The following is a 24,919-nucleotide window of genomic DNA, read 5'->3' on the forward strand; positions in this document are numbered from 1 at the left end:
ACAATTTCACTTTCTTGGCTCTGCTTTACTGAAAAGATGAAAATAGCTGGCCACAACTGTAAACTTGAGCAAAAATGTAAACTTTGATACACTAGGGACAATTTGAAAAACTAGGGAAAAGATTGCAAAGGCAATTGACTAGGGAATAGCAGGAGCACAGTGGAGAAGTATCTCTTGAAAACATACTTTTTGTTTAAACAGTTGTTCTGCTTGTACAGATAAAGGGCTTAGAAAAGAGTTTATCTAGCTACAGAAATGTGTCTTTTGTAGCTACCTCTGGAAACAAGGGACAAGGAAAATGTTTTCTTATAGACTATAAACCCATCATTGAAATCAAATATATAAACTGAATATATTAAAGCTTTGAATTTTATTACACTTAATTTCTTCTGAATATCTTACCCTTCTCCCCTGTTCAAGGTGAACCTAAACATGAGAAATGGAAGGATAAAGGAGAACTCCACTAAACGTGGAGTACATTTCGTCAGAGTCTGTGTAGGCCAGTTTGCCTCCCGTTACAACGACGTTTACTTCATCTCCTGCTTTGAGGTGAAGAACAAGGTGGAACGTCCCAGGACCACCACAGGTCTGTTTCCCCGAGTAGGGTTTGTGATACTCCAGCAGTTCCCTTCTGTAGCCAGCAGTGTGGAGCTGAGCCACGCTGGCGTTGGAGACGGACAGCACGGCTTCCACGTACTCATCCCTCTCCGGGGCCAGCACGGCGGTGATCAGGTAGCGCCCCTCAAACGGCGATGTGAAAATGCCTGCAGGAGAGAGACAGCCTGACTGACCACAGCCACTCCAAACGGGGACACCTGACTGCCCTGAGCACAATGACAAGCATAAAGCCACGTGGGTCACACCACACTGCCTTGTACAGGCAACAAGGTCAGCCAGGGCAGGTGAACGACTGAGCGGAGTCACGACGGCACACTTAGCACTCTGCTTGAGAAGGAGGCAGCCCCCAGTTAGGGTCCTTGGGGAGGCAATATGAGAACTCCCTCTCCCTCCCCCTTGTGGAAAACCAGCCATGAAAGCGAGTGGTGCCTGTCCACACCCACAGGAAGCTCTTACCCCCATGTGTCTGGTTTAGATGAACTGGCTTGGTTTGTCCAATGTACCAGCAAGGCCTGAGGTAACATGGAACACTGGTAACCCGTGCTCCTGCCTGTCCAGCAGGGCTGTGGCTGCATTCCTTGGCTGTTACCTGTGTTGGGGTTATAATAGTCCCCGTCATTCACAAGCACTTTGTTGAAGTGAACCACGCCGACATCACTGGAGAAAGGCTTCTGTGTGAGCCCGGCAGAAAATGACACCAGAGAGGGCACAGCAGCAGTGGCAGGTCCTGAAATGGGTAACAACACGAGTCAGAATCACAACAGGATGATAACACAGCCTTGTCCCTATGATGCTTCATAATCCTCTGCCTGTTCCTGCAAATACCCCACTTGGACTAATCCTGCCAATTGCAGGATGCCAGAATTAGCAGATTATATATTGCCAGCCCAGGCCCCAGGTGTCTCACCTTAAAATTTACTGAGCACCATAAAGTTCCTGCCTTGGCCACGACAGTTTTTTTTTGGTTGTTTTTTTGGTGTTTTTTTTTTTTTTTTTTTGGGGGGGGGTGGGGAGGAGAGGGTTTTTTTTTGTGTTTTTTTTTTTTTTTTTTTTGGGGGGTGGTGGTGGGGAGAAGGTTCTGTTCTAAGGAAACAGTACATGGCTAGTAAATGCTGGCAGTGGAAATCCTACCACCCTTCAATTCAACAGTGTTTCTGCCCAAGACCTTCTTCAGGACAGAGGCTGCCTTTCAACATCTCCACTCTCCATCACTATCACAATGGCCATGGGAATGCTAAAGATTATAGCTCCTGCCAGCTTTCCTTGTCATGTTGAGAAGCTGTGCACAGCTTAAATCTGCCACTTTCTCTGCCAAAGCCTAGTGAAAATGGCTATAAGAATATATAACATTTCTGTGTTACTGCAAAGAGAACCCTTTGTCTCTCTCTAGCTCTTCTCTTCTGGGAGACTTTTCACTTTACAATTTTTTCTTCTTTTCTCAGCAGATCAAACTGACTTAGGTACTTTATAGTGGCTATCCAGCTGCTAGATGAACACTGCTGTTAGACTGAGTTGGATGAAATATAATTTGGACAATTAAGACAAAGTTTTACTTTTAACAGACTGACAATATCAAGTGTTCAGTGCTCAGCCACTTATTAGTCCCATTCCAAATACCTTCCCTTTAAACATTTTCCTTAAGGCAGTACACAATACTAGAGTCAATTCTTGCTGCTTTGTCTGGGCAAGTAGCTAAACAACAAATGCCCTAGAGTTGTCCACAGCTGCTGTTTCACCCTGCTCCTTCTGCCTTCCTTAAAATTAACATTTGGCCTCTCCCTCTCAATCAGAGATGCCCATCAGCAACAAATGCTAAATTCATCAAATCCTGAATTGAAAGGGACCCACAAGAACCATCTGAGTCCAACTCCTGGCCTTGCACAGGACACCCCAACAATCACACCTTGTGCCTCAGAGCATTGTCCAAACTCTTCTTGAACTCTGTCAGGCTTGTGCTGTGACCACTTCTCTGGGGAGCCCATTGCAGTGCCTGACCACCCTCTGGGTAAAAACACTTTTCTTAAAATCCAATCTAATTCAGATGATATTGCTTTAAAATGGAAGTTTAAAAAGTCACATAACTTCCTCTAAAATGTGGATATACAAATGTTCTGCTAGCCACTGTTTTTCTGAACAACTCAGCCTGGGGGGGTGGGGAGAAGGAGGCAAAGGGGAAGACATGCCTGCAACTCCAGAGCTAGCAGATAACTACAGTGATTTCCCTCAGGGCTGGTAAGCAGCTGCCTCTCGTATCTTTGGAAATCTTCTTATTCAGCATTTTGTCTCAAGCTCAGAAGATAGACAGAAGCCCTTTTTCATTAGTCCTACCTGCCAGTGTGCCTGCAGGTGCTCCTGCAAGCTAAGATGAGGTTATCTGAAAGGACCAAAATTAATTGCAGGAAGCCTAGTTACTTAAACAGCTTCTGTAAAGCTCCACCACACCTTAACACAATGCTACTGACACAGAAAGCTACTCTCAGCTTACCATGAGACTAAAATTAACTGAAAACACACCTCAAATTGTTGGCTCACTCAGAAGGTTTCTTTCCCTTGCAGTAGCACAGCAAAATGGAACAAACCACGTGTTGCCTGCCCAGGACTGTTGCTCCAGCTTTGGAGCAGCAACAGTCCTGTTTGGGTTGGTGTCATCTGAATAAAGCAGTGACTCCTGCCCTGCCTCTCCATGGCTTCCTTCAAGATTTTCCTTCACTAATTGCTAGAATAGTTATTAGAAGTAACTATTTGTTGCTAAGCTGATGCAATTGCTTCAGATCTGCAGCTGAGTTTAGCACACCATATGTATCTATTCAAAGGAGAAATCTTAAACCTGTCTAAATATCCTGTAGATCAGTTCAGGGGTGATATAAGGACACACAGTAAAGATGCAGAGTGTCTGTGCTCTCCTCCCCTCTTCCCACCTTCTAGATGGAGTTGTGCCTGTTTGAAGTTTTCACAATTCCTACCAACACCTCAGTGCTTTTTCAAAAAGCACCACCTTCTCCTACATGCCCCCTCTTACAAGCACTTCTCTTCATGCAAAGATCAAAGTTCAGCTACTTGAAGGAAGGTCCAGGCTGGGACACTTACTTGCACTTAAGGAATCAATATTATGGAAGTATAAACATCAGGAAAAAAAAATTAAAGCATTTCAAAGCTCTGAACCAGAGGCACAGCTCTGATCTGGGACACTTACTTGCACTTAAGGAATCAATATTATGGAAGTATAAACATCAGGAAAAAAAAAATTAAAGCACTTCAAAGCTCTGAACCAGAGGCACAGCTGTGACGAAGAAACTGCCAGGCAAACAAAATCTTTCACAAAAGTTTCAACCAGAGTTTTACTCCCTTTTTTGGGGGAGGAAAAAGCTCTTTTGACTTCAGATGCATTCAAGAAGGATATTACACATACAGATAAGCAGGAGCAGGTAAGTCTGTTCTTGGCATATCTATGCTACTGTAATGCATTCTGAGGAGTCAAAAAAACCCCCAGAAGATGCATGGGTTGCCCTTGTTAGGTTACATCTACTTCCACCCATCTGCTAGTTGTGCTCCTGGTTTCAAGCAGAGTTCATGCCTCCCACAGAGCCCAAGGGCCAGAAGGAAAGAAAAGGAAAAGAAAAGATCATTAAGAAAAACAAAACAGCACACAGCGCAGGCATTTTCCATTGAGATGAAAGGAGAAAAAATAACAGTGTGATGGTGCTGCAGACAGCTGCTCAGCAACTGGAATGAGGATTCTTCAAGAACTGACACAGGAGAGAGACTAAGTATGTCATTCATCTGCCAGTAGGCACTTATGATTCCCTTGGATACAGCAGGACTGAAGAGGATTTGTCAGATTTCCTCTCACAAATGGTCAATACTCCTAAATCTAAATGAGGGCAAAGTGTGTAATTTCAGAGCAAATGGGACAAAAATACAATTTATCACTTCCCTGCCTATTTTTTTTTAAACTCTCCAATCTGACCTTAACATCTCATTTTCAGAAACATTCCTCCTGCCTATGGCTTGGCCATGCAGCACAGCACCACACTGATTTCCATGAGCCAGTGCTCAATGAAGCTGCTCTGCTAAGTCACAGTGATTCTGATGTGGATGATATCTCAGTGTGTTATGAAGACACATATTTTCCTGCTCAGTCTATTAGTAACATCTGTCTGCTCTTACAATTCCATCCTTTCACACTGCAGCAAGAGAATATTGCTCCAGCACTCGTCTACTGTTCCTTATACATAGCTAAGGAATCCAAAAAATAAAAATCAAGAAATGCTCTGGTACTGAAAAGATGCAAATCATGCCTCAGCATTCAAGAAAAGTATGAAAGTGGGCTACTTTAATTCCAGAAGACAGAATTGGAGCATTGGAGCCCTCAACTTGTTCCTGAGCAGTGCTTTTATGTAACAGAAGCTATTCAGGCACAGAAATGAAAGAGAGTACTCAGAAGGCCATTTTAATAGTAAAAGCTTCTTATATTAGGAATTATAGTACAAGGAGGTCGGGTCATCTTTCAGATTTGAATTTAAGTACTACAAAAAGTACTGGGTGAAGACTGCCAAAGACATCACAAATTGTTGTCCAGAGCTAATGGGACAGCAAGGATTCCTTGATGCCTTATTTACACAGTAAGTTTCTCCTCCAATAAGCCAAAAATCTTCCCTTCCCCAACTGTTAATTTGCCCAGCACTGTTAACAACTGAATTCTGTCCCAGAATGCTCTCTCTTCATCAGACACTGACTATTAGAATCACAGACTCAACTGGACTGGAAAAGACCTCTGAGATCATCGAGTCCAACCTATGACTGAACACCACCATGTCAACCATGGCCACATCCTGCCATTCCTTAAACACCTCCAGGGACGGTGACTCCACCACCTCCCTGTGCAGTCCATTACAAAGTCTAATCACCCTTTCTGTGAAAAAACCAAACCTAATGTCCAATCTAAACCTCCCCTGGCGCAGTTTGAGGCTGTGTTCTCTGGTCCTTGTTGCCTGGGAGAAGAGGCCGGCCCCCGGCTGCTACACGCTCCTTTCAGATGGTTCTGGAGAGCGGCAAGGCCGCCCCCGAGCCTCCTTTTCCCCAGGATAAACCCCCAGCCCCCTCAGCTGCTCCTCACAGGACTTGTGCTCCAGACTCTTCACCATCTTCACTGCCCTTCTCTGGACATGTTCCAGCTCCTCAATGTCCTCCCTGGATTGAGGGGCCCAGAACTGGACACAGCACTTGAGGTGTGGCCTCCCCAGTGCCAAACACTGGGAAAAAACACTTCCCTCATCCTGCTGGCCACACTATTTGTGAGAGAGGCCAGGATGCCATTGGCCTTCTTGGCCCCCTGGGCACACGCTGCCTCATGCTCAGCCACTGCTGACCAGCACCCTCAGGTCCTTTTCCTCTGGGCAGCTTTCCAGTGACTCTGCCCCCAGCCTGTAGCACTGCAGCAGGTTATTGCAGCCAAAGTGCAGGACCTGGTACTTGCCAGGTACTCGAGGTCATGTTGAACCTCATCCACTTCTCCTCAGCCCATCAATCCAGCCAGTCCAGATTAGGGACAGTGGATGTAAATGCTCCAACTCCACAAAAGTCCTAACAGCTTTTGGTACCACCCTTATATCTCTGTTTTCTGACTGTCTGCCATTGAGGTCTGCAAGGCACAATGTGGAAATTTTAAGGACAGACCAGCAGGAATATATTGTATTTAGATAGGTATTCAGTGGCATGGATCAGGAAAATGAACTCCTTGGCCCAGCCCACCTCCCTCTGGATCCCAGGGTGGTAACTGTTCCACCAACACGTTCCACCAAGCAGCAGATGGGTTCACTCCTGCCTTGCCCTGCCTTTTCAACACTTCTAACATCCACCTACTGTTTCACACAGTTTTAGCATAAACTTATTAAAATACTGCTCTCTATAAATTGCAATGGGAAGAAACCCCCAGGAAATCCATTTATCACAGAAATCTAGACATCTATATTGGCTTTGCTGGCATCAAGATAAATGAATATTTCTTTACTTCTTATCCTTTTCCAGAAACCTCATCTATCGCTGCCTGTTCTTACCACCACAATCCTGAAATGCAAAAAGACTGCTTTAAGGCTACGATGGAATTTTAATTAGCAGGTATAAATATCAAAATGAGAGCACGAACTCTTTACAGTTCTTTTTTTGTCAGTCCCCAGACCATTCTACATGAAGTGTATTTGTGATTTTGTTATGGCCATCAAACTAAGTCCTGGGGCAGTAGGTTTTTGAATTCCATAAAGCCCTAATGTTTTACTTCCATCTATCGCCCATATTTCCTCAAACAAATTTAGGTGAAATAACTTTTTTTGAAGAGGATGTGGAAATACTTTGATCAAGGATACCATTCCCCAGGGTTTGATAATATCTTGAGTATGAGACTGCATTGCTGGCAGCACCCAATCAACATATTTATCTAGGCCAACCAGCCTGTCCCACATAAATTTTATACCTGTCCATCATACAAATTCTTAAATAAATTGTGATGTTAACAATTTTTTAAAAAGCACCCCAGCAAACCAAGAAAAGTCAATTTTGAATCATTTTAACCAGTGGTTGTCAGTGGCAGCACTTCTACTTTCACTGAAGTCAGAACGTGAGCCCTGTAACAAAGCCCAAGAGAAACTCTCCCAAGAGGAGAACAACCTCATGCACTAGGGTAAGATGCCAGCAGTTATTGAAGATCTTAGTCTTACTCAGGTTTTATTAAAGAAATAATAAAATCATCATAAATATTATTTTGTCATTTAGAAGGCATGCAGAAAGGTGCATACTGACATTAGCTAGGAAATACAAACTCTCTGTATTTAAAAAACACACAGTGAAGTAAGTAGCAAGAACCCAAAATGATTTTTCAAAACCTCTCTCCTCTCCCCACCTCCATGTTTTCAAAAGATACAGGTTATGTTTTAATGCTTAGGTCTATCTAGCAAAAATCAGTCAGATTTTCCTCTATGCTAAACTTAAGTACTAAAATTTAACACATTTTTTTCTCTCAGTCATGACCTTCCAGGGATGAAATAAATGTTAAGAACCCATATGAAACATTTATAGGAAACAACAGCCTTACCTTGTGAATCTGTGGTAGAGTGAGATGACTTTGGATATCCTACAAAAGAAAAGTAATATGTGTGACTCAGTACACAGCAGAGTAGATCATGACCAAATATCACTGCAGTGCTCTAGAAAGCACCCTTGGTTACTGAAGAGCAACCTACCAAAACAGCTATTAAATAGTGTCTCCTATGAAATGCTCAATTATTGTTAAACTGGGGTGGTCATGGCAAAGAGAACCAAGTTATTACTGCGATGTACTAAATCCACTGCAAGCATAATGGAAAGAAAAAAATAAATCAAGTTTCCCTAGTGTCAAAGACTGCTGTAGTTACCAGGGATTTTACATCATCTCTGTTGACCTCATGCTTTGTGCATCCTTGGAAAGGCAGCAAAACTGGCACTGAATGTGTTTCCCCTACTTCTGCAGCCAGCTGGAGGCTGCAGAGGCCCATTCACAAATCATCTCTGTTGTAATCCAATTCCCAACAGCAACAGCCTCGGTGGGTGTCCACAAAAGGCCAAAAGGATACTTCTGCAGCCAGCTGGAGGCTGCAGAGGCCCATTCACAAATCATCTCTGCTGTAATCCCATTCCCAACAGCAACAGCGTCGGTGGGTGTCCACGCAAGGCCAAAAGGGGACTGGTAAAGCACAGCAGATCTCTGTGCCACCTCTCCAGCAAGACCTGACACATCCCTTGCGCTCAGGAGCGATGCGCTCCCAGCTTGGTTCTCTCACCTGGTGCTCCAGCATAGCCTTCAGCAATGGGCATGGTACTCTGGCCAGCCTGGCCATCCACACTCCTAAGACGCCCTCTCCCAGACATCAAAACCGTGCCAGGAGGTCCTGCCTCCCCAGTCTCCAGGATGATGCCGGTTGTTCCAGGCAGAAGTGGCACAACTGCTGACCCTGGCAGGGCTGGGCGTGGAGGAGGTCTCAGCTGTGGTGGGAGGAGGGGGATCCTCTGTCGCGGGGGGTGTATCCTGGGCCGTGATGGCAGCAGGGATATGCCAGGCTGGGGCTGCACGGGTGACCTCGGCTGCTGTGGTACTTCTGGTCGCCCTTTGACATGATGAAGACAAGGAAAAATTCAAAATTATTTGCCTAAAATAGAATATAAGCTTGCATGGTTTTGCATAATAAATACTACAAAATAAAACAGGACTCAGTTGAAGGCCACCTGTTCCCTGAGACCCAAGACTGCGCTGGCTAAATGCTGTTCCTCTCCTGAAGTATCACAGACTCCACTCTTTACAGCCTGTGTGACACAGGGAAAGGAATGAAGACAGCCTGGAGACAGGACAAGCAGCAATCAAATAACCTATGAACCTATTCAATTGTTACACCAGCTTGGCCTTTCTGCACCAAACAGGCAGAGTATCACACTTATTCCCAGCAGTACTTTCATTCCAGAGTGCTCTCTCTCTCTCTCTCCTTTCACTTCAGCTCTCCTCAGCCCCTCACACCCACTGTGCTTGCTTTCAACTCTCTACTCTCAGCATAAGGCTGTCCCTTTAGCATAACCATAAAAAAGTTATCCACAGCAAAAAACATCAGTAAATTAACATGACTTTTAAGAGTTTTTATCCCTTACATTAAGAAGCAACGACCTTAAACATCCTAATACTTCCATTACTAACATTTTCTAACAATAAAGGCAGAACTCAAAGATATAATCTACCAGAAAATTCTTTATTGTTTAAATAGAAGAGTTATCATTAAAAAACTTTTCCACTGGAGCAGCCAACCCATATGACATCAGGGCTGAACAGTGCTGACATGGTTCCATTTGTGTATGTTCTAAGCCCTTTATAGGAATTCTGGTTTATTCATAAAAATGAAGTCCTAGATGCAATGCCCTCCCAAGTGTAAAGCTGAATTACATTTACACTAAGAACAGAAATTTACAAATGTGTAGATTTTAGCAGATGCAATGACAGCTTCTACATAGAAGAAGAAGAAGTGGGTGAAGAAGAATTTCTCCATGCTAAATTAAACTTCAGCATAGGTTACTTTGGTTGCATTTTGAGACTAAAACACATCTTCAGGTGCAGGGATGGATGTGAGTTTCTGTGGAAATGGGCAAACATCCCACTAAAAATCTATCTGATACAACTTGTCACACACCAGAGATGTCTGCCAAGGTCCCCAGCAGAGACCACCTCTCTGAGTGATGCTCACAATGAAACACTTCAATTCAGAACAGTCCAAAATCAGCCTAGGCAAATTCACCAGGGGCTAGGGCTAACCCATCCAGCTGTGCCAAGCAGATGTGGTTGAGGCTTCCCCTGGCTCTGCTGTGTGTCTGAGGACCCCAGGAGCGCCTTACTCTGCACATTTGGGGACAAGCTTACAACCAACTTGTGCAGGTATTGTCCCCAACACGTGGCTGGGGTCCAGACAGCATCACTGGCAACCCACGTGCTGTTTTGTGACTACTCGACACCTGCACTTTACCCTTGTGAATTTCAGTTCCTGTTTTCACTCTCATAAAAGCTTTAAAAGCCTACATAAGCCTCCAGGAGTACTGGGAGGCTGTCTGAAGTCATAGTCTCACACCACCTGCATTCATTTGCTAGATATGGCTGCTAGGAAAAAACCTCCCTGAGCTTTGCTGGCTGACTCTTAACCATCAGGAGAATTGAAACTCGTACAGGCAATGCACCACAAAGCTGGGCTGAAGCTCACTCAGTAACTCTGTCCACAAGGCAGAGGCCTAAACAGTGAAATGTTTGCTTTATACAGATTGAAACTATATTAATTTTTAAAAAATGTAAAATTTAAAATTAAACATTAAAATTAAAAAAAATTTTAAAACATTTTCAAATAACCTGAAAGTATCAAAGTGACTTTTTAACATAATTATTTGTTTTGTAAGACAACTTCTGTCCACAGAAGCATTGACTTAGACCTTCAACTAAATTCTTCAGATTAACCTCATTGAAAAACCAAATTGACAAAGTTCTTTACCTTGGGATGCATGTACTTGTCATTTCAGAAAATGAATACATTTCTCTGCTTGCTTTTCTAGACCTTTAAATAACAATCAACTGTTGAAATCCCATGTCCTGAGCAAACTGCTTCCTTGCACGCAACATGAATACTGCAATATTCAGAATTGTCCCATCTCCATAACACTAAATCCAGAATCACTGGCCTAAAGTTCAACTTCAAGTGGAAGCAATCAGACATGTGTGAGTAGAGATCTGCTTGAACTTTGCTGAGCAGGCCATGAACACAATATTCCCATCATCTTCCCATCTATCTGGGAAGGCAAGAACAGAGCTGAGATCATCACACAGCTAGGAACAGCAACACTGTTCTCAGCAGTAGGATCCTTGCTACTCTGCTTGTCATCACTGTTGTGAGTGACAGTGTGGTTACCACATCACACACCAGCATCTTCTGGTGCTCTCCTCAGCCCCCAAAACACACAGAAATGAAGTGCATAAAGCTAACTAGAGAGTAAAGGAATCTGTGACTGCTCTCACAAGAAGCCCAAAAGATCTCACTTGAGTTTTGTTATAAACAGCAAGGGGATTTTACAATTTTGTGTAGAAGGCAGCACTGTGCACAAGCTCACAGGGAGCCCAGAGGAATTGACTGTATGACTACTCACACTACAGCATTAAAAATTTTATGTTGCATTTTATCCATGCTGTAATGCAAAGCACACATTTTGTTTCTTCACACAACTTCATCAGACAACATCTTGCTGTTGGTTTCAAAACCCTGCTACACAGACAACTACCACAGGAATTGCAGGCCAGGTCAAATACCTTCATCAGGAATTACAACAAATTAAACACATTTCTAGTCTCTGGGTTCATATCTGATGCACAATCATTTGCTAAGTTGGCTTGTTAGTTTGGATTGAGGCATTTGATACCCCTGAATAAAAAATATGGAAGATGATACAGCCATATTTTTAAGATGAGGGTTATTTGACTTTGCTGGGCTTACACTGCTTGGTAAGATTTTGTTTTATTTCTTGCAACACATCCTTGCCTTACTGCCCTCAACAACTTTATTAGTAACAACTTGTTTCTGTTTCGGCCCCTCTGAAGTCAAATGACATCATTTGAATGCTACGATATGCTGGCAAATTGTGCATAAGGAACTGTCCACTGATCCAAGTTCAGGTCTTCCTGTCAAATAATGTTGGTATGGCAGACAAGGCTGCAGATCACAAATGTAAAAATAGTTAAAGCCATACCCCAACTCACACAACATGGTTCCTAAAATCACTTCCAAAAAAGGCTCTTCTGCCAAAATCTTTCTGCAACTCCTGCCATCAAAACTTACTTAGGCTGCTGTGCCAGACAGTGTTATTGTAATTGGAAACATTTGGGAACTGCAGTGTGTGCTTCACGAATCCTTTAGAGGCCAGAGGCACCCCAGAGCAGCAAGGGATGCTCAGAGTGCCTGCCCCCCAGACCCAGCAGCAGTGTTCTTCCACAGGCTTTAACACCCAGTAGTCTGCCCTGAAAAGATATTATTTTATGGAAACCCAGGTGTGCAAAGGCTTTTTAATGCTTTAATACATTGTAACCCATGAGGTCGCTTGAACACCTGCTTCAAACAGCAGAAGATTACTGCTTGTATGTATCTTGGACCTTTCTCCAGTGTTGGTCCCTAGTGCTAGTTAATTTTGGGCAAGATGGATGAGAAACAGGATTACACAGTTACATCATGTTCCACTTTAATGGAGACTGGGATGCTTCTGCAAGATGGAGGGATAAAGGTCCTAACCCTAACCCTGTTGAATTTAAGTCAAAATTACAGCAAAAGAATTATCTGAAATATACACTCCTCCTTCACTCCACTTCCTCCTTTAAAGTTAAGAGAATTTTTTTTTTTATTTCACACAAAAGCTTCTCAGCTCAGAAGGATTTTTGTGTCAAGTACTGCTATACATTTGGGTTTAAACAATTAAACAAAAGAAACATATCTATTGCAGGTTTTCAAGTTTCTGCCTTGGGGTGAGAAGGATATTCTTCCCCTCATGAAGCACAGCTTGGCCACTCAAGAAAGAACACACAAGAATCTCACATCTGATCTCTCCCAACCACCATCAACTGCAACACTGCACAGGCTCTTCCCTCAGCACCTCTTCTAATTTTACCCAGTCACAGAAACTGGCCTCTTATTTATCTCATACGTGCACAGAATTAAAACCAGAAGCATCAACCAACTGAAGAGTGCAGTTTCAAAACAGTCTCCAATTCCTATGATTTTGCGTCATGCTAAGAGAAACAGGAAAACAGGAACTCAGCTTCCTTCTGTAAACTTCGACTCTCAGGAAAACAACCCACTGCTGGAATTTGGAGCAAGAACTGCAGAGGGAACTGAGTGGCATTTGGCAGGGTCTCTAAACCTTCACGGCAAGGCTCACCAGCACGCTGAGGTTTCCATTTCCCAGTGTTCAGAGCCAAAGGGAATGTGTCCCAGCATCTCAGCTGCTCTAATGCAAACTTTAAACAAAGTGCAGGTAGATTTGCAAGATTTGTACCAACACGTTGGACTATTAAAAGAACTGGATGAGGTGCTAAAACACTTGCCAGTTGGAATGTGCCAAGTACTGCCAACGACCTTGTGGGAAAGCAAGCTTCTGGGAGAGCTACGAAGCAGAAGTCTTATATTGCCATGCCAAGATATGCCAGAGCTCATTTATGAAACTTCTAGATCAAAGAGTTGGTGCTGAAATATAAGCATAAACTCATGCTAAGAACACAACTTAGAAGAAATCTTTCTTATCATAAATTTGAATTCATTTGACTTCATTTTTCTCTACTTGCTTTTCAATTTTGCCTGAGGAATACATAATAATCTTCAACAACAAAATAAAACAAAAAAAAAATCAAATCAAATGAATTGGCATAATACAGACAATTATTACCAAAAACTCACTTTAAAATCACTATTCAAAAACACTACTTTTCCTACTGTCTTTATTCTAGCTCGAAGTAAACATAAAAACATGTAAGACTTTTTTTTTTTTCTTTTTGGAGGATACTTTTAAAAGCACTCAAAGTACTCTGTGGTGTTCTGCAGCAAAGAGCCAAAATTAGTCATTGCAAAAATAAAGTAGGAATTGTGTAATATTAAGTTTTTCCTCCCTTATTTAATTCTTTTCTAAGAGTTTCAGAAAGGAAAGCCAGTTGAAAAACAAACAAACAAGCAAAAAGTAAAAAAAGAAAAATAAGTAAGAAACTTACTTGTGTCAGGCTGAGATTTCAGCACGTCTTCAATGTCTGTGGTGATTTTGGAAACTTGACTGTGAAACTGTTGGACAGAGCTTTTGAGGCCAGAAATATCAGTGGAATGAGATGCTATAGTTCCATTCATTTCACGGATGCAGTTCCATAAGCTGCTCACGTGCTTATTCAGACCCTCTTTTATATTCTGCAAGCTGTCTGAAACGGAGTCCAGCTTGCCACAGACTTTTTCAATATGTGAGACTCTGCTCTCAACATCTGAAACACCCTCCTGGACCCCTTGGGTCTTTTCTTTGCACTTGCTAAGATCATTCAGGACATGGTCATTCAACTGTTCTAGTCTGTCTTTCACTTCACCACAACAATTCTCACTGGAATGAGCAGTTTGATTTGCAAATGTCCTCTGCATTTGATCAATTTTTCGGAAGACACCTCTTTGTGTTTTTCTGCATGTCGAATTGACACCCAGAAGCTGCTCCCTGCAGCTACTCAGGCCATCCTGAAGATTTTTCATATCTTTATCAATGGCATTCAGATTGTATCGGAATACACGTACGTCTCTCTGCATTTTCTGGATGTCACGTTGGTTACTCTTAATTGAGTTGAGTTTCTCATTAAGAGAGCTATTTAGAGACTGCAGGATGACAGAATTATTCTCTGTTTTCAAAAGCAAGTGATTGTACTTGTCGTTACAACTTTCTAGCTGTTTCTGAAGGTCCTGCGAACCTCGCGGTGCAGACTGACATTTCTGCCCACAGAGCTGTTCCAGCGACAGCAGCTTGTCCTTCACAAAATTCATCTCTGCTGTAAACTGCTCATTTACAAATCCTGTGTCACTGGGCAAGATAGGCCCAGGATTAACAAACATTCCATCCGGGTCCGTGGTGTTGGCAATCTCCAAAATAGTCCCGCCTAGCCTGACCTCCAGCGCCCGCAGCTTTTGGTCAAACAAATCTCTCAGTTCATCCACCTCAGCAGCAATAGCACCACGGAGAGTCTCCTCAACATAAAAACAATGTTCTTCAGCATTTCGTTCTGTAATATTCATCCTTGCATCTAGCTCCTCCAGCCTCTCACCAAACACATCTTCCAGATCTGGAGTCGACAATCGAATGATTTCATTATCTATTCTGACATTCAAGATCCTCTGTGCTTCCACAATTCTGTCAATCTTCTTATCTAAATCTTTCATCTGTTGGTCAAAATAATTTCCCTCACCCTTCTTGCAACAACTGGAGTAATTTGATGGAATCTGAGTGCGGAGAGTATCTATTTCTTTCCTCAAATCATTCTCTTTTCCTCTTATAACATCGATTATCCCTGCACAGTTATTTTCATTGTCATCATACTGCTGCTGAGTATCCTCTAGTTTATAGTCACAGGAATTCTTCAGATCTGCAATTTTCTTCTCAAATCCTTCCATTATTTCTTGCCTGAGGGACTCAAATTTTGAGTCTATATAGTCCTGATATATATTGTCACGGGGCATTGTTATTGTAGGTCCTTGTGCTGCCTCCTGCAGTTGTTTTAATTGTCCTTCATAGCCTTTTACTTTTCCATTCAGCTCCTCCAGCTCATCATTCCTCATCTTCAAGGCTTCTTTGACCTCAGCTAGCTCAGCTTTTATATCTTCCATTTCAAAATCAATAAAAGGGTCTTTTTGGTCTTTGTTGCTGAGGAGTCCTGGCAGCTGAATAGTGTCTGTTCCACCACCAACTGCACTGTCAGGCTCCGGGCGGTCGTAAAGGTTGTTCAGCCAAGTGACCAACATCTTGCTAGCATCTTCTTGTACAGTCAGCTTCAGGTTTTCATTCACACCTGCCACAGAGGACTGGAGTTCAATCACAGACCGTGTAAGTCTAAACAATTCGTCCTCAAGGAACTGCATTCTCTTCTCATATGGTGGAGGCTCTGGTGCTTGTGTTGGCTCTGCATCTGTTTCCCAGAAATAAGAAAATGTGAATGTAAATATTCCCACTGGTATCTATTTTAATAAGCTGCAGTTGACTTCACTTTTCTTTAAAATGAAATAATGGTTTAAACTGCCTAATGTTTGTTGTCTTTTCTGTTCTTATTTCCAGTCATATATAATTAATACGTTATCAAAACCCTCAGAACTAAAAGTTTTAGCACGGTGACCAATTCCTGCCAAGATACAGTGGCCACAAAGAAACTGGCAACCACCCGTCCTGTTCAGCAATGGATCTAAGGTCCATACACATCACCTTAGAACCACTGCATCTCCTATAACAATAATTTGCCCCTGAATTCCCACTGAAAACTTCAGTGGCAGTCACTTATGTGCCTGAAGTGGGTTTGTGCTTCCATGTTTTACTGACCTGGGATCCAAATATACATCCCATACATAACACAGCATTCTTCAAAACACTCTAGTTATCACACTGCCTTCACAATTCACTGAAAACTTCAGTGGCAGTCACTTATGTGCCTGAAGTGGGTTTGTGCTTTCATGTTTTACTGACCTGGGATCCCATATATGACACAGCATTCTTCAAAACACTACAGTTATCACATTGGCTTCACAAATACCTAATTATTTGGCCTATATTTAAGTAGGCAATAAAAACATGCATAAAAGTGTAAAATTTACACATTCAAAACTGTTTTATTAAAATAACTCATCCTCATTGAATGAAAATCAGAAAGAGAAGACTTTTAGCTAAGACTTACTTTTTACCTATCAATTAATCAATTAATGAATCTGAATCTTGTCATTAGTAGGATCTCATTTACAAAGCCATGTACAAATCTGGATGTTCAGTTTCACAAAAAATGTGGAACTGCAGAAAATCCAGAAGAAAACCCCAGAAAACAAACATTATCAGAGGTCAAGAAAAGATAAACTGCAGAAAAAGTCAAAAGTAATGCTTAATTTTGTCTAGAAGTGTGGGGAAGGACACAGATGTCACTGTGTTTTATTATCATCTTTTGGAATTAATATTTTAGGTCAGGTAACAAAATACTTTAAAAGCTCATTTTTAAAACAGGTATATAATCTATGGGACTAGTTTCAAACCATGTATTCAGTCATTCAATACACTCCACCACAGAAAACACATGTGGAAATCTGACTAAGTGCTATATGTGACACTAATCTCCAATTATGTTGGAAAAAGTCCTTCAGAAGGAAACATCTGCTTATCATTTTTTCTTAATGGAGAAAAGGCATAATATGGCAGTAACAGAACTCCTTCTTGCCCTTACAGAAGACAGTATCTTACACAAACAAACATCATTCATTCTTTAAAATATTTTTTCAGAAGTTGAGGCTTATCCATACTTATTCCTTTAGTCCTCATTATTAAAGCATGTAATCTAATGAGAATCTGTAAATCTTTAGAATCTCAAAAAAAACATTGTGAAACTGCTAGGAACCCTCATTAAAATCAGGATCTGGGGGGTGGTGGTTTTTTTAGTAATATTATTTTTTTTTTCTGAACATTGGAGAAACCACAAAAAATCCCCTGTAAATTCTTACAAAACCCACAGTCTTAACCCAAAGATTTTCTGGAACCATGAGTAGCCAGCTGGCATTTCCAGCCAGTGTTCTACAGCCCATTCCTCTGCTATTCTTCAGGAAATTCTCTGTATCAGGACTGCTATTGCCTGGCTATTATTTCCCCACTACACAGAGTCTTTCACATGGCTTTTGTACCTGCCAGCAGTTGAGCTCAGTAGAAACCATAATGATTCTTATCCTTAGAAGACAAAACAAGAAACCAGACATGACTGTGCATACCGAAATTCAAAGAAAAAGTTACCTGTGCCTTTCTTCACGGCAGCTCTCGCTGGTGTTGCGGGACGTCGAGCAGTGTTTGGCTTTTCTGCTGGTCCTTCCCTGCAGTCCTCCCCTTTGTAGCCAGGACAACACCTCCATTCCAGCTCTGTCACTGTCTTATATGCAACTGTGTACCGAGGTCTGAAACTCGTTCGGTATCTGCCAAAACAGAAAGCATTTTAAACCATCCATAACCTAAGCTGCTATTTAGATTAAAGCTAAAATTAAAACAGGTTTCAGGGCTTTTTATAATGAAAATCAAATACTTACAGCTACTATTAATTTTCTCTTTTAAACATCAAATGAACAAATGTTTCTATCTAGGTTTTAAAGCTGCCTCCACTCAACACAGTCATGATAGGGAGCCATGGAATAGGGGCTTTCATGTATGAGCAGAGGGATAAAATGCTATGGCAAGCAAAGGTACAACTCATCAGGCACCGCTGACAGTACCCATGACCACCAGCGTCTTAGACTACAAATTCAAAATGTTTTTCCTCTAACTTTTCATTGCAACCCTCCCCCCAGGGCTCTTCTGAATATCAAGAAATGCTTCTGCCTGCTTTGCCCCATTTGTATTTCCACAGTCTCCACTTAAACCATTCCTCAGAACCCATACGTACAGCACAGTCAAAGCTGGGAGGAATATTCCAGAGGGAGGGATATTCCAGAGAAGGACAAAATGCTAAAAGCGTGAGTCAGACAAGGACATGAAAGAAGGAGTCAGATGAAACACAACCAATGAAGAAATCAACTCTTCCCTACTTCATCAGTTAAGTTGAAGAGAGTCTGGCAGACAAACCTATACACCCATTATGCACATACAACCTTGAGCTTCCCTGATTAACCACTCAAAAGTAATAAATGACAAGCTAATTCTGGTTGTGCAACTTTCTTTAACCATAGACTTCTTCCATAGCTTCCCTTGAAACACATCCCACGTATTCAGCTGTGTTGGACACTGTAGTATCCCAGCAGAGCCAAGCAGAGCCTATGCTATTGGATAAAAACAAAATCAATTTAAGGCACAGCTCATTTTGGATTGAGACATGATGAAAATAAGTAAAACAGGGATTTGCCACCTGAGATCTATAAAATGGTATTCTTGCAACACACAGAAACAGTAAGTCATCCCAATTTCTCACATGAATTCCTTTCTCTCAGTTAAACTAGCATCATACTACTAATTTCCCTAAGGCTTTTTCAGATCTTTTTTCCTTAAGATTACTTCAGATTAGAACAGTTTGAAGGCTCATTTCACAGCTGATGTGTCCCTAAACAGTAATACCAGCAGAATAAATGCAGGACAGCAGCAAAGGAACCTACAGGAGCTCCATAATAGGTTTCAGTCATAGCCTGGCTGGGCTCACAGGGTGTGTGTCCTGGGACAGAGAGAAACCATGTACAGTACAGAACAGCACCAGAAGCAGCTATGCTATCACACAAAAGTCACCTATTTCACTGAACATGGCATGCTATTAATATCCAAAATTCCTAACTGGTCAAAAAAAAAAAAATCAATAATCAGCTACCAAATGGAAAGAAGTAAATCTTACAGCCTGTGAAACATTTCCTATTGAAAGTCACAGAGTAGGAGTTAGCTTACTGTTACTCTTCAAAGCTTCTCCTGCCATGCGTGCAAATAGTTGCTGACATAATTCTAACAATTTTATTCAGCATATTTCAGATACATAATATAACGTCCCGCATCTGACAGCCATTTGCTGTCCCTTTTTGATAAGCTGGTTAACAAACTTGTGGTGGTGTGCTTAAAATATTAACTACTAATTATGAATTTGTTTCTTTTCCAAATGTATCTTTCCCAATTCTGCCACAACATACTCTAATTTCTGCACTTGGGAAATATTCAGTGCTGTTTTGCATTATTACCTGGTCTACGACTTCTCATTGAAGGGGTAAAAGTTACTTTCACTAGAGACAATCATACTTTTTCCAGCTATCTCTGGGCCAAGAGTAGCTCATGCTAACAATCCTCTCTGGATTCCATTCTTCTGTGGATCTGGACAGGAAGGCAGGGTCAGTCTGTGCTGAATCTCTGTCCATGAGCTGCTCATATCTGCAGTGGTTTGCTGTGCCTGTCAGCTTTTCAGACTCTGACTTGGAGCGTGTAAATCAGAGGTTTCCAGTCCTTTTATACTTTCTGAACACCATATATGAAACAGCTGTAGACTTCACTCCAGCTCATCATTTCTTCTATAGTTTTCACTTAAACATCTGCTGAATCCTCTTTACAAAGTACAGAAATCCCAGTGGTAAAGTGCTTTAAAAATTAAATACAAGAGTGCAATGTAGAGGGCACCACTGGGGAGAACAATATCCCGGCCACCCAGGAACTTCCTTTTCTTCCTCCCTTATCTGAAGTATTAAACTACATCTTTTGTAGATAATTTGGGTTTGAATCCTTTCCTTCCAGCTAGCTGCCAGAGTCAGAAGAAACAGGATTAGCTAGATACTTTAGTGTTTTGAAGTGGTTTTGAGAGTCATTACAACCTCTCTCACAGCCACCACATTACTGAAATGCAAACTCTGAACTTCCAGATCAGTTTTCCCATGCCGGAAATGGTTGTACATAATTCTGTATGATTTCCATAAAACACTTAACTGTTCCTAACTTTGTGTGTGTTCCTCTTTTTACTTTCAGGGCCAAACCCCTTCCTGAAAAATACAGTATTTTGGTTATTTTCAAATGCCAAATCTCTCTTTTTTCCCAACAAAGTTTTATGAATATAGCTGAAACTAATTTTATAAAACGAGTAAGGATTACTTATGTGCAAATTGTGCTTTTCTTTGCTCAAATTACAGTGAGGATTTTCCATCACATTTCTGACGATTTTCTCTTTTAACACATTCTCTGTAGTCATATTCATCAATATACACACTTTCAGATGGCTTCAACACTCAGAAAAATAATAAGAAACAACAAAATACAAAAGAATAATACCAACAAATAAAAAGAAATCAAGCTTAATATTTTTCCAATGTCAAAAATTAAAAACTTTTCCAAACTCCATCTTAAAAATAAAAAACAAGCATGTTTGACGTTCTCACTCTTCTTTGTTTTATAGTTTCCTGATCCTAATAGGCATAAAATGCTTAAATAGGATTTAATTTTAAAAAAAATTGAAAACCAGTCCACTTCTAAAAAATTCTTTCAGGTTTGAAACAACACAAATTGGAACTGCTGTGTTTTCAGATATGGTACATCAAATACAGATTAACCTGAATCCTAAATCACAATTCTCCTAGAGCCAAAATAAGCTAGAATCAGGGCATTTCAAAATCTGGATCTAGAACAGCTTTTATATTCACACTTTCAACTGTGATAAGTAGACAGCTATAATCATGGATGGCTCAAAAATTCAACTGGGATTTACTTACTAAGAGCTACTTCTCTGTACTGCCAGTCCAGCTGAATGAATCACACAGCTACTCCCATTTCCTCCAGGAATACTAGACATGTAAGGCTAGGAAACAGGAACTTACACTAGCACTTCTCTAATTTGAATACAGTCACATAAAAGTTGCTTTTTATGTGACTGTATTCAATAAATAAAAAAAAAAAATCAAAGTTCCACTGCCACAGCTTCAATGTCTACCAATGACATTCTTCAAGCACAACTGCTGTGCAGGTTGCAAGGAACAGTGTCACTGTGACAGCACTGTCCAGCTGCACTGACAAATGACAGCCACCAGCCTGCACCCAGCCCCAGGGAGGCTCTCAATCCTACAAGATGCTTTTTTAAGTCACAACTTTGCTCGCTCAGTGAATTTCAGTGGAGGAGCTGAAGACTTCCAGGATTTCACTAGGATATAGCATCCAACAGCACTGAACACCAATTATGTTGTGACAATTCTAACAAAACAAACCATAAGTTTCTCCTAGGGACCGCATCCCTGATTTGTGATTCTATGCATGTGAAAGACAGAAGACTGGGAAGTATCAAAATATGCAAATTAGACATGTCTTTATTTAAATCTGCAGTATTCTGAATCCAATTACTCACACATAGTCACAGCAAACAAATTATACACAATCCAAACACACAAAACACACAAAATGCACTCAAGGCAGCCAGACAGACAAAATGTTCCTTCTCTATAAAGCTGGATAAAGATACATGGTTGGAAAGTAACATCAAGAGTCACATGGTTTATCTGGCAGGTGTGAATTTTTACAGAGTTATCAGGTGAGGCAATTTTGTCAAAAGGGTCCACAAAAGCTTCCTAAGTATCTTAAAAACTGAGGCTCCACTTTTACACCTTTATATGCTACAATGCAACTCAAAACCAGTAAAACATCAAATCTTCCTCTGGTTGACTTGGATTTCTGCTATTCAAATACGCGTTAATTAGCACAACTACTTTTACAAGTATTCTTCAAACCTATTTTAAAAAATAGTAATTTCTTATGTGGTTGTAAGTTGCATATAACACACCAGCATTCACTGTGCCTAGTCACTCCATTCTCCTGTGGTCTTCAAGTCCAAGATGATGGTCATAATCTCTTGATGAATTGAGCTAAATACTGAAATCATTCCTTTATAAAGCATGAATAAAGGTTAATATCAACTGTCTCTAATCTTTCATTGCAACAGAGAACATAAGAACAGCTGGTTTTTAGGAGTTTTTCCACAACAGGCTTGTAACTACCCACGCCTACTACCTTCACCATGAACTCAACATGCTGATCAAATGAGAAAACACACCCAGAACACTAATACAAAACTCCACTTTTATTATCTTAAGTGTTTCACAGCTGAAATGAAGATGTACAGGGTGACAACAGCACTCAAATATTCCTCTTCTTTGAGAGAGAAGTAGTTCCATAGGAAAATGCTTAATTAAAAATTCATGTTTGCTGCAAATGCTGGACATTTTCACTGGGAATCAGCTATAGTATTCTCACGGTGCTAAACCACAGAAGGAAACAGTTAACACTGATATTTGGAATGTCACCTAATAGCGATAAAACAAATCAGAAACATTTGGACGAAATTGGTGGGAAAACATATGGCTCAGCTCTGTAACTGGATATTAACATTCAACCTTTTGGGAAATGCAATGAGATAAGTGCCACCACATCCTCACTGCGAGGAAGGGACCACAGAATCAGCATGTTTCTACATAAGCAGCATACAAAATGTTTACTCTGAGCACAAAGCTTCAAGGTTGGTCCAAAATTCTGTAGCAATTGGAACAAGTCCCATGACTTCAGCAGCCTGCAAATTTCTTTCTTTATAAAATAGAAGATATCAAATCTACACTATTTAACACTTTTATTGCATGTAGACACATTCTTTGTAAGTTGCATTGTCTGGTAGTTATATTTTAACAGTTATACTATAGTTATATAGTCCCAGTCATCCAAATCTCCAATATGTTGCAATGGGAGCACAGAAGTGGCATACAGACACCACCCAAAAACACTACCTGGAAGATGCAATTAAATGCAATCATATTTTGACCAAACATTTTTTATTTTATAGGCTGAAAATATTCTTTATTGGCTGTTTATACTACACAAACACTGAACGAGAACAGGTGATCCCATGTTTCCTTCTTCCCAAACGTGCAAGCTTATTTGTATTCCCTACAAATGGTGGCAGACAACCTAGTTCCACTAAAATTTTTGTAGATTTTAGCAGTTGTCTGTCACAGTGAGTTTCAGCACTCACCTGGATTTCAGGTAAGGACAGGTTTTAGTTGTTTGTATTTCCATGAAGGCCAACAGCAGTAGTCCACACAGCCTGAAGAGTTAAAATAGGTCTCCATCTCACCCTAAAGTCATAATTTACATCCTGTTACCTACAGAGTGTGCTGGACACCACTGACTTGACCCTGTGTCACCATCACTGCACATCTAAGCTCCCACGCTCAGATTTGCCCCTCTGCATACATGGCAGACAGTTTGGGTCAGGGTGAACCAAATTCCACCTTTGTTTTTTGTTCTTTGATTACCTTGTTATTATGTAGCAGCACTGGCAGCGAGCTTGTGTTTCAGCTCACAGATGAGCTTAATTTGAGAAAAATGTGTCTCTCCTAAGAATTTATCCTAAGGCATTTATAGCAAACAGCAAAAAGATGTTTTGATGCAAACAGATAAACCTACAGAAGTCTAAGTTTTGAGTGACAGCAAGCCATCAAGGCTGTAATAAATCCTAATTAGACAATGCAGCAAAAGCCTATTTAAAAATAATCCTATTGCACCCCAAAATATTTTTTCATTTCAATCTGGCATTAGAGACACTAAGCTACTTCTTACAGATGGACTTAAGCAAGTCTTATCTTTACACGGCTATTTTTCCTTTGCCTGGCATTTTTTCTTTCCAGGATTTATATAAAGTAGGTCAGTAAATGTCTTTACAGGCACTGGGGTCTGGGCAATTACGTTTTCTTGAGAAAAATGCCACTGACCTTAGACACTAGTCCAGCACCTGGCCCACTCACAGCTATCTAGATTGAAGTTCCTTAAATGCCTTTGGATAATATAATAATCAAAATAAAACATATATAATTAAAAGCAAGAAGATAATGTTTTAAAATTTTTTTGTGTTGGGAGAAACAAAGTTTTGAGGCACTCCTGTGGAAAATATTAAGTTATGACAAGCATCACTGGTGCATATGACCATGGAGATTCAGCTTCTCCAGGCTTACACAGACCCACAAGGGAGTTCTTAATAAATTTTGCAGTCATGAATCTCATGGCCAACATTTGTACCAGATCTGTTCTGAGTTCTGAGCTAAATCCTGAGCAAAAAAATGCTACTGGCTGAGAGGATTAACAGGGAAGAAACTAAAGAAAAGTAAGGGAATGAGTCAAAGCACTCTGCATCCACAGGAACACAATTACCTGCTGTGTACACACCCAAGAAATCACCCATCCAGGTCACTGCAAAGAGTAGTTTAGTGTCTGACTATGAAGGCACTGTAATTTTACTGTTTTTTTCATAAAACAGGAATGAGCATTTAGAGACTTGGTACTTTTTTCCATTGGTTTCCATTTTTACTTGGTGGCTTCACGCTACCTGGAAGGCACAGAGGGAGAAGATGGCCTTCCATCTGGAAGGAATTGCTAAGTGGGCAGAGACCTGGCACAGGTGATTGTATTACTCCTTCACACAAGGAAGGAAAAAGTTGTATTTGTCTATCCCTAAATAAAACTATCATCTCATCTAGTGGTACCAGGGAAG

General features: G+C 41.0%; 1 protein-coding gene across 1 annotated transcript in view; it reads right to left on the reverse strand.

The window, feature by feature from the left end:
• Window positions 1-342: 342 nt before the first annotated feature.
• EMILIN2 (elastin microfibril interfacer 2) overlaps window positions 343-24,919 on the reverse strand; it is a 32,728-nt gene continuing 8,151 nt past the window's right edge. Inside the window, exons 3-8 of the mRNA XM_039706211.1 lie at window positions 17,692-17,867; window positions 13,910-15,844; window positions 8,430-8,753; window positions 7,706-7,744; window positions 1,208-1,345; window positions 343-764 (exon numbers count right to left, since the gene is read on the reverse strand). Of these exons, the coding sequence (XP_039562145.1) occupies window positions 427-764; window positions 1,208-1,345; window positions 7,706-7,744; window positions 8,430-8,753; window positions 13,910-15,844; window positions 17,692-17,867 (2,950 nt within the window). The 3' untranslated portion in view covers window positions 343-426. The remainder of the gene's footprint in view (window positions 765-1,207; window positions 1,346-7,705; window positions 7,745-8,429; window positions 8,754-13,909; window positions 15,845-17,691; window positions 17,868-24,919) is intronic.

The sequence above is a fragment of the Passer montanus genome, unplaced genomic scaffold, assembly GCF_014805655.1.
Source record: "Passer montanus isolate IOZ18808 unplaced genomic scaffold, ASM1480565v1 scaffold19, whole genome shotgun sequence".
Classification (NCBI taxonomy): Eukaryota; Metazoa; Chordata; class Aves; order Passeriformes; family Passeridae; genus Passer; species Passer montanus.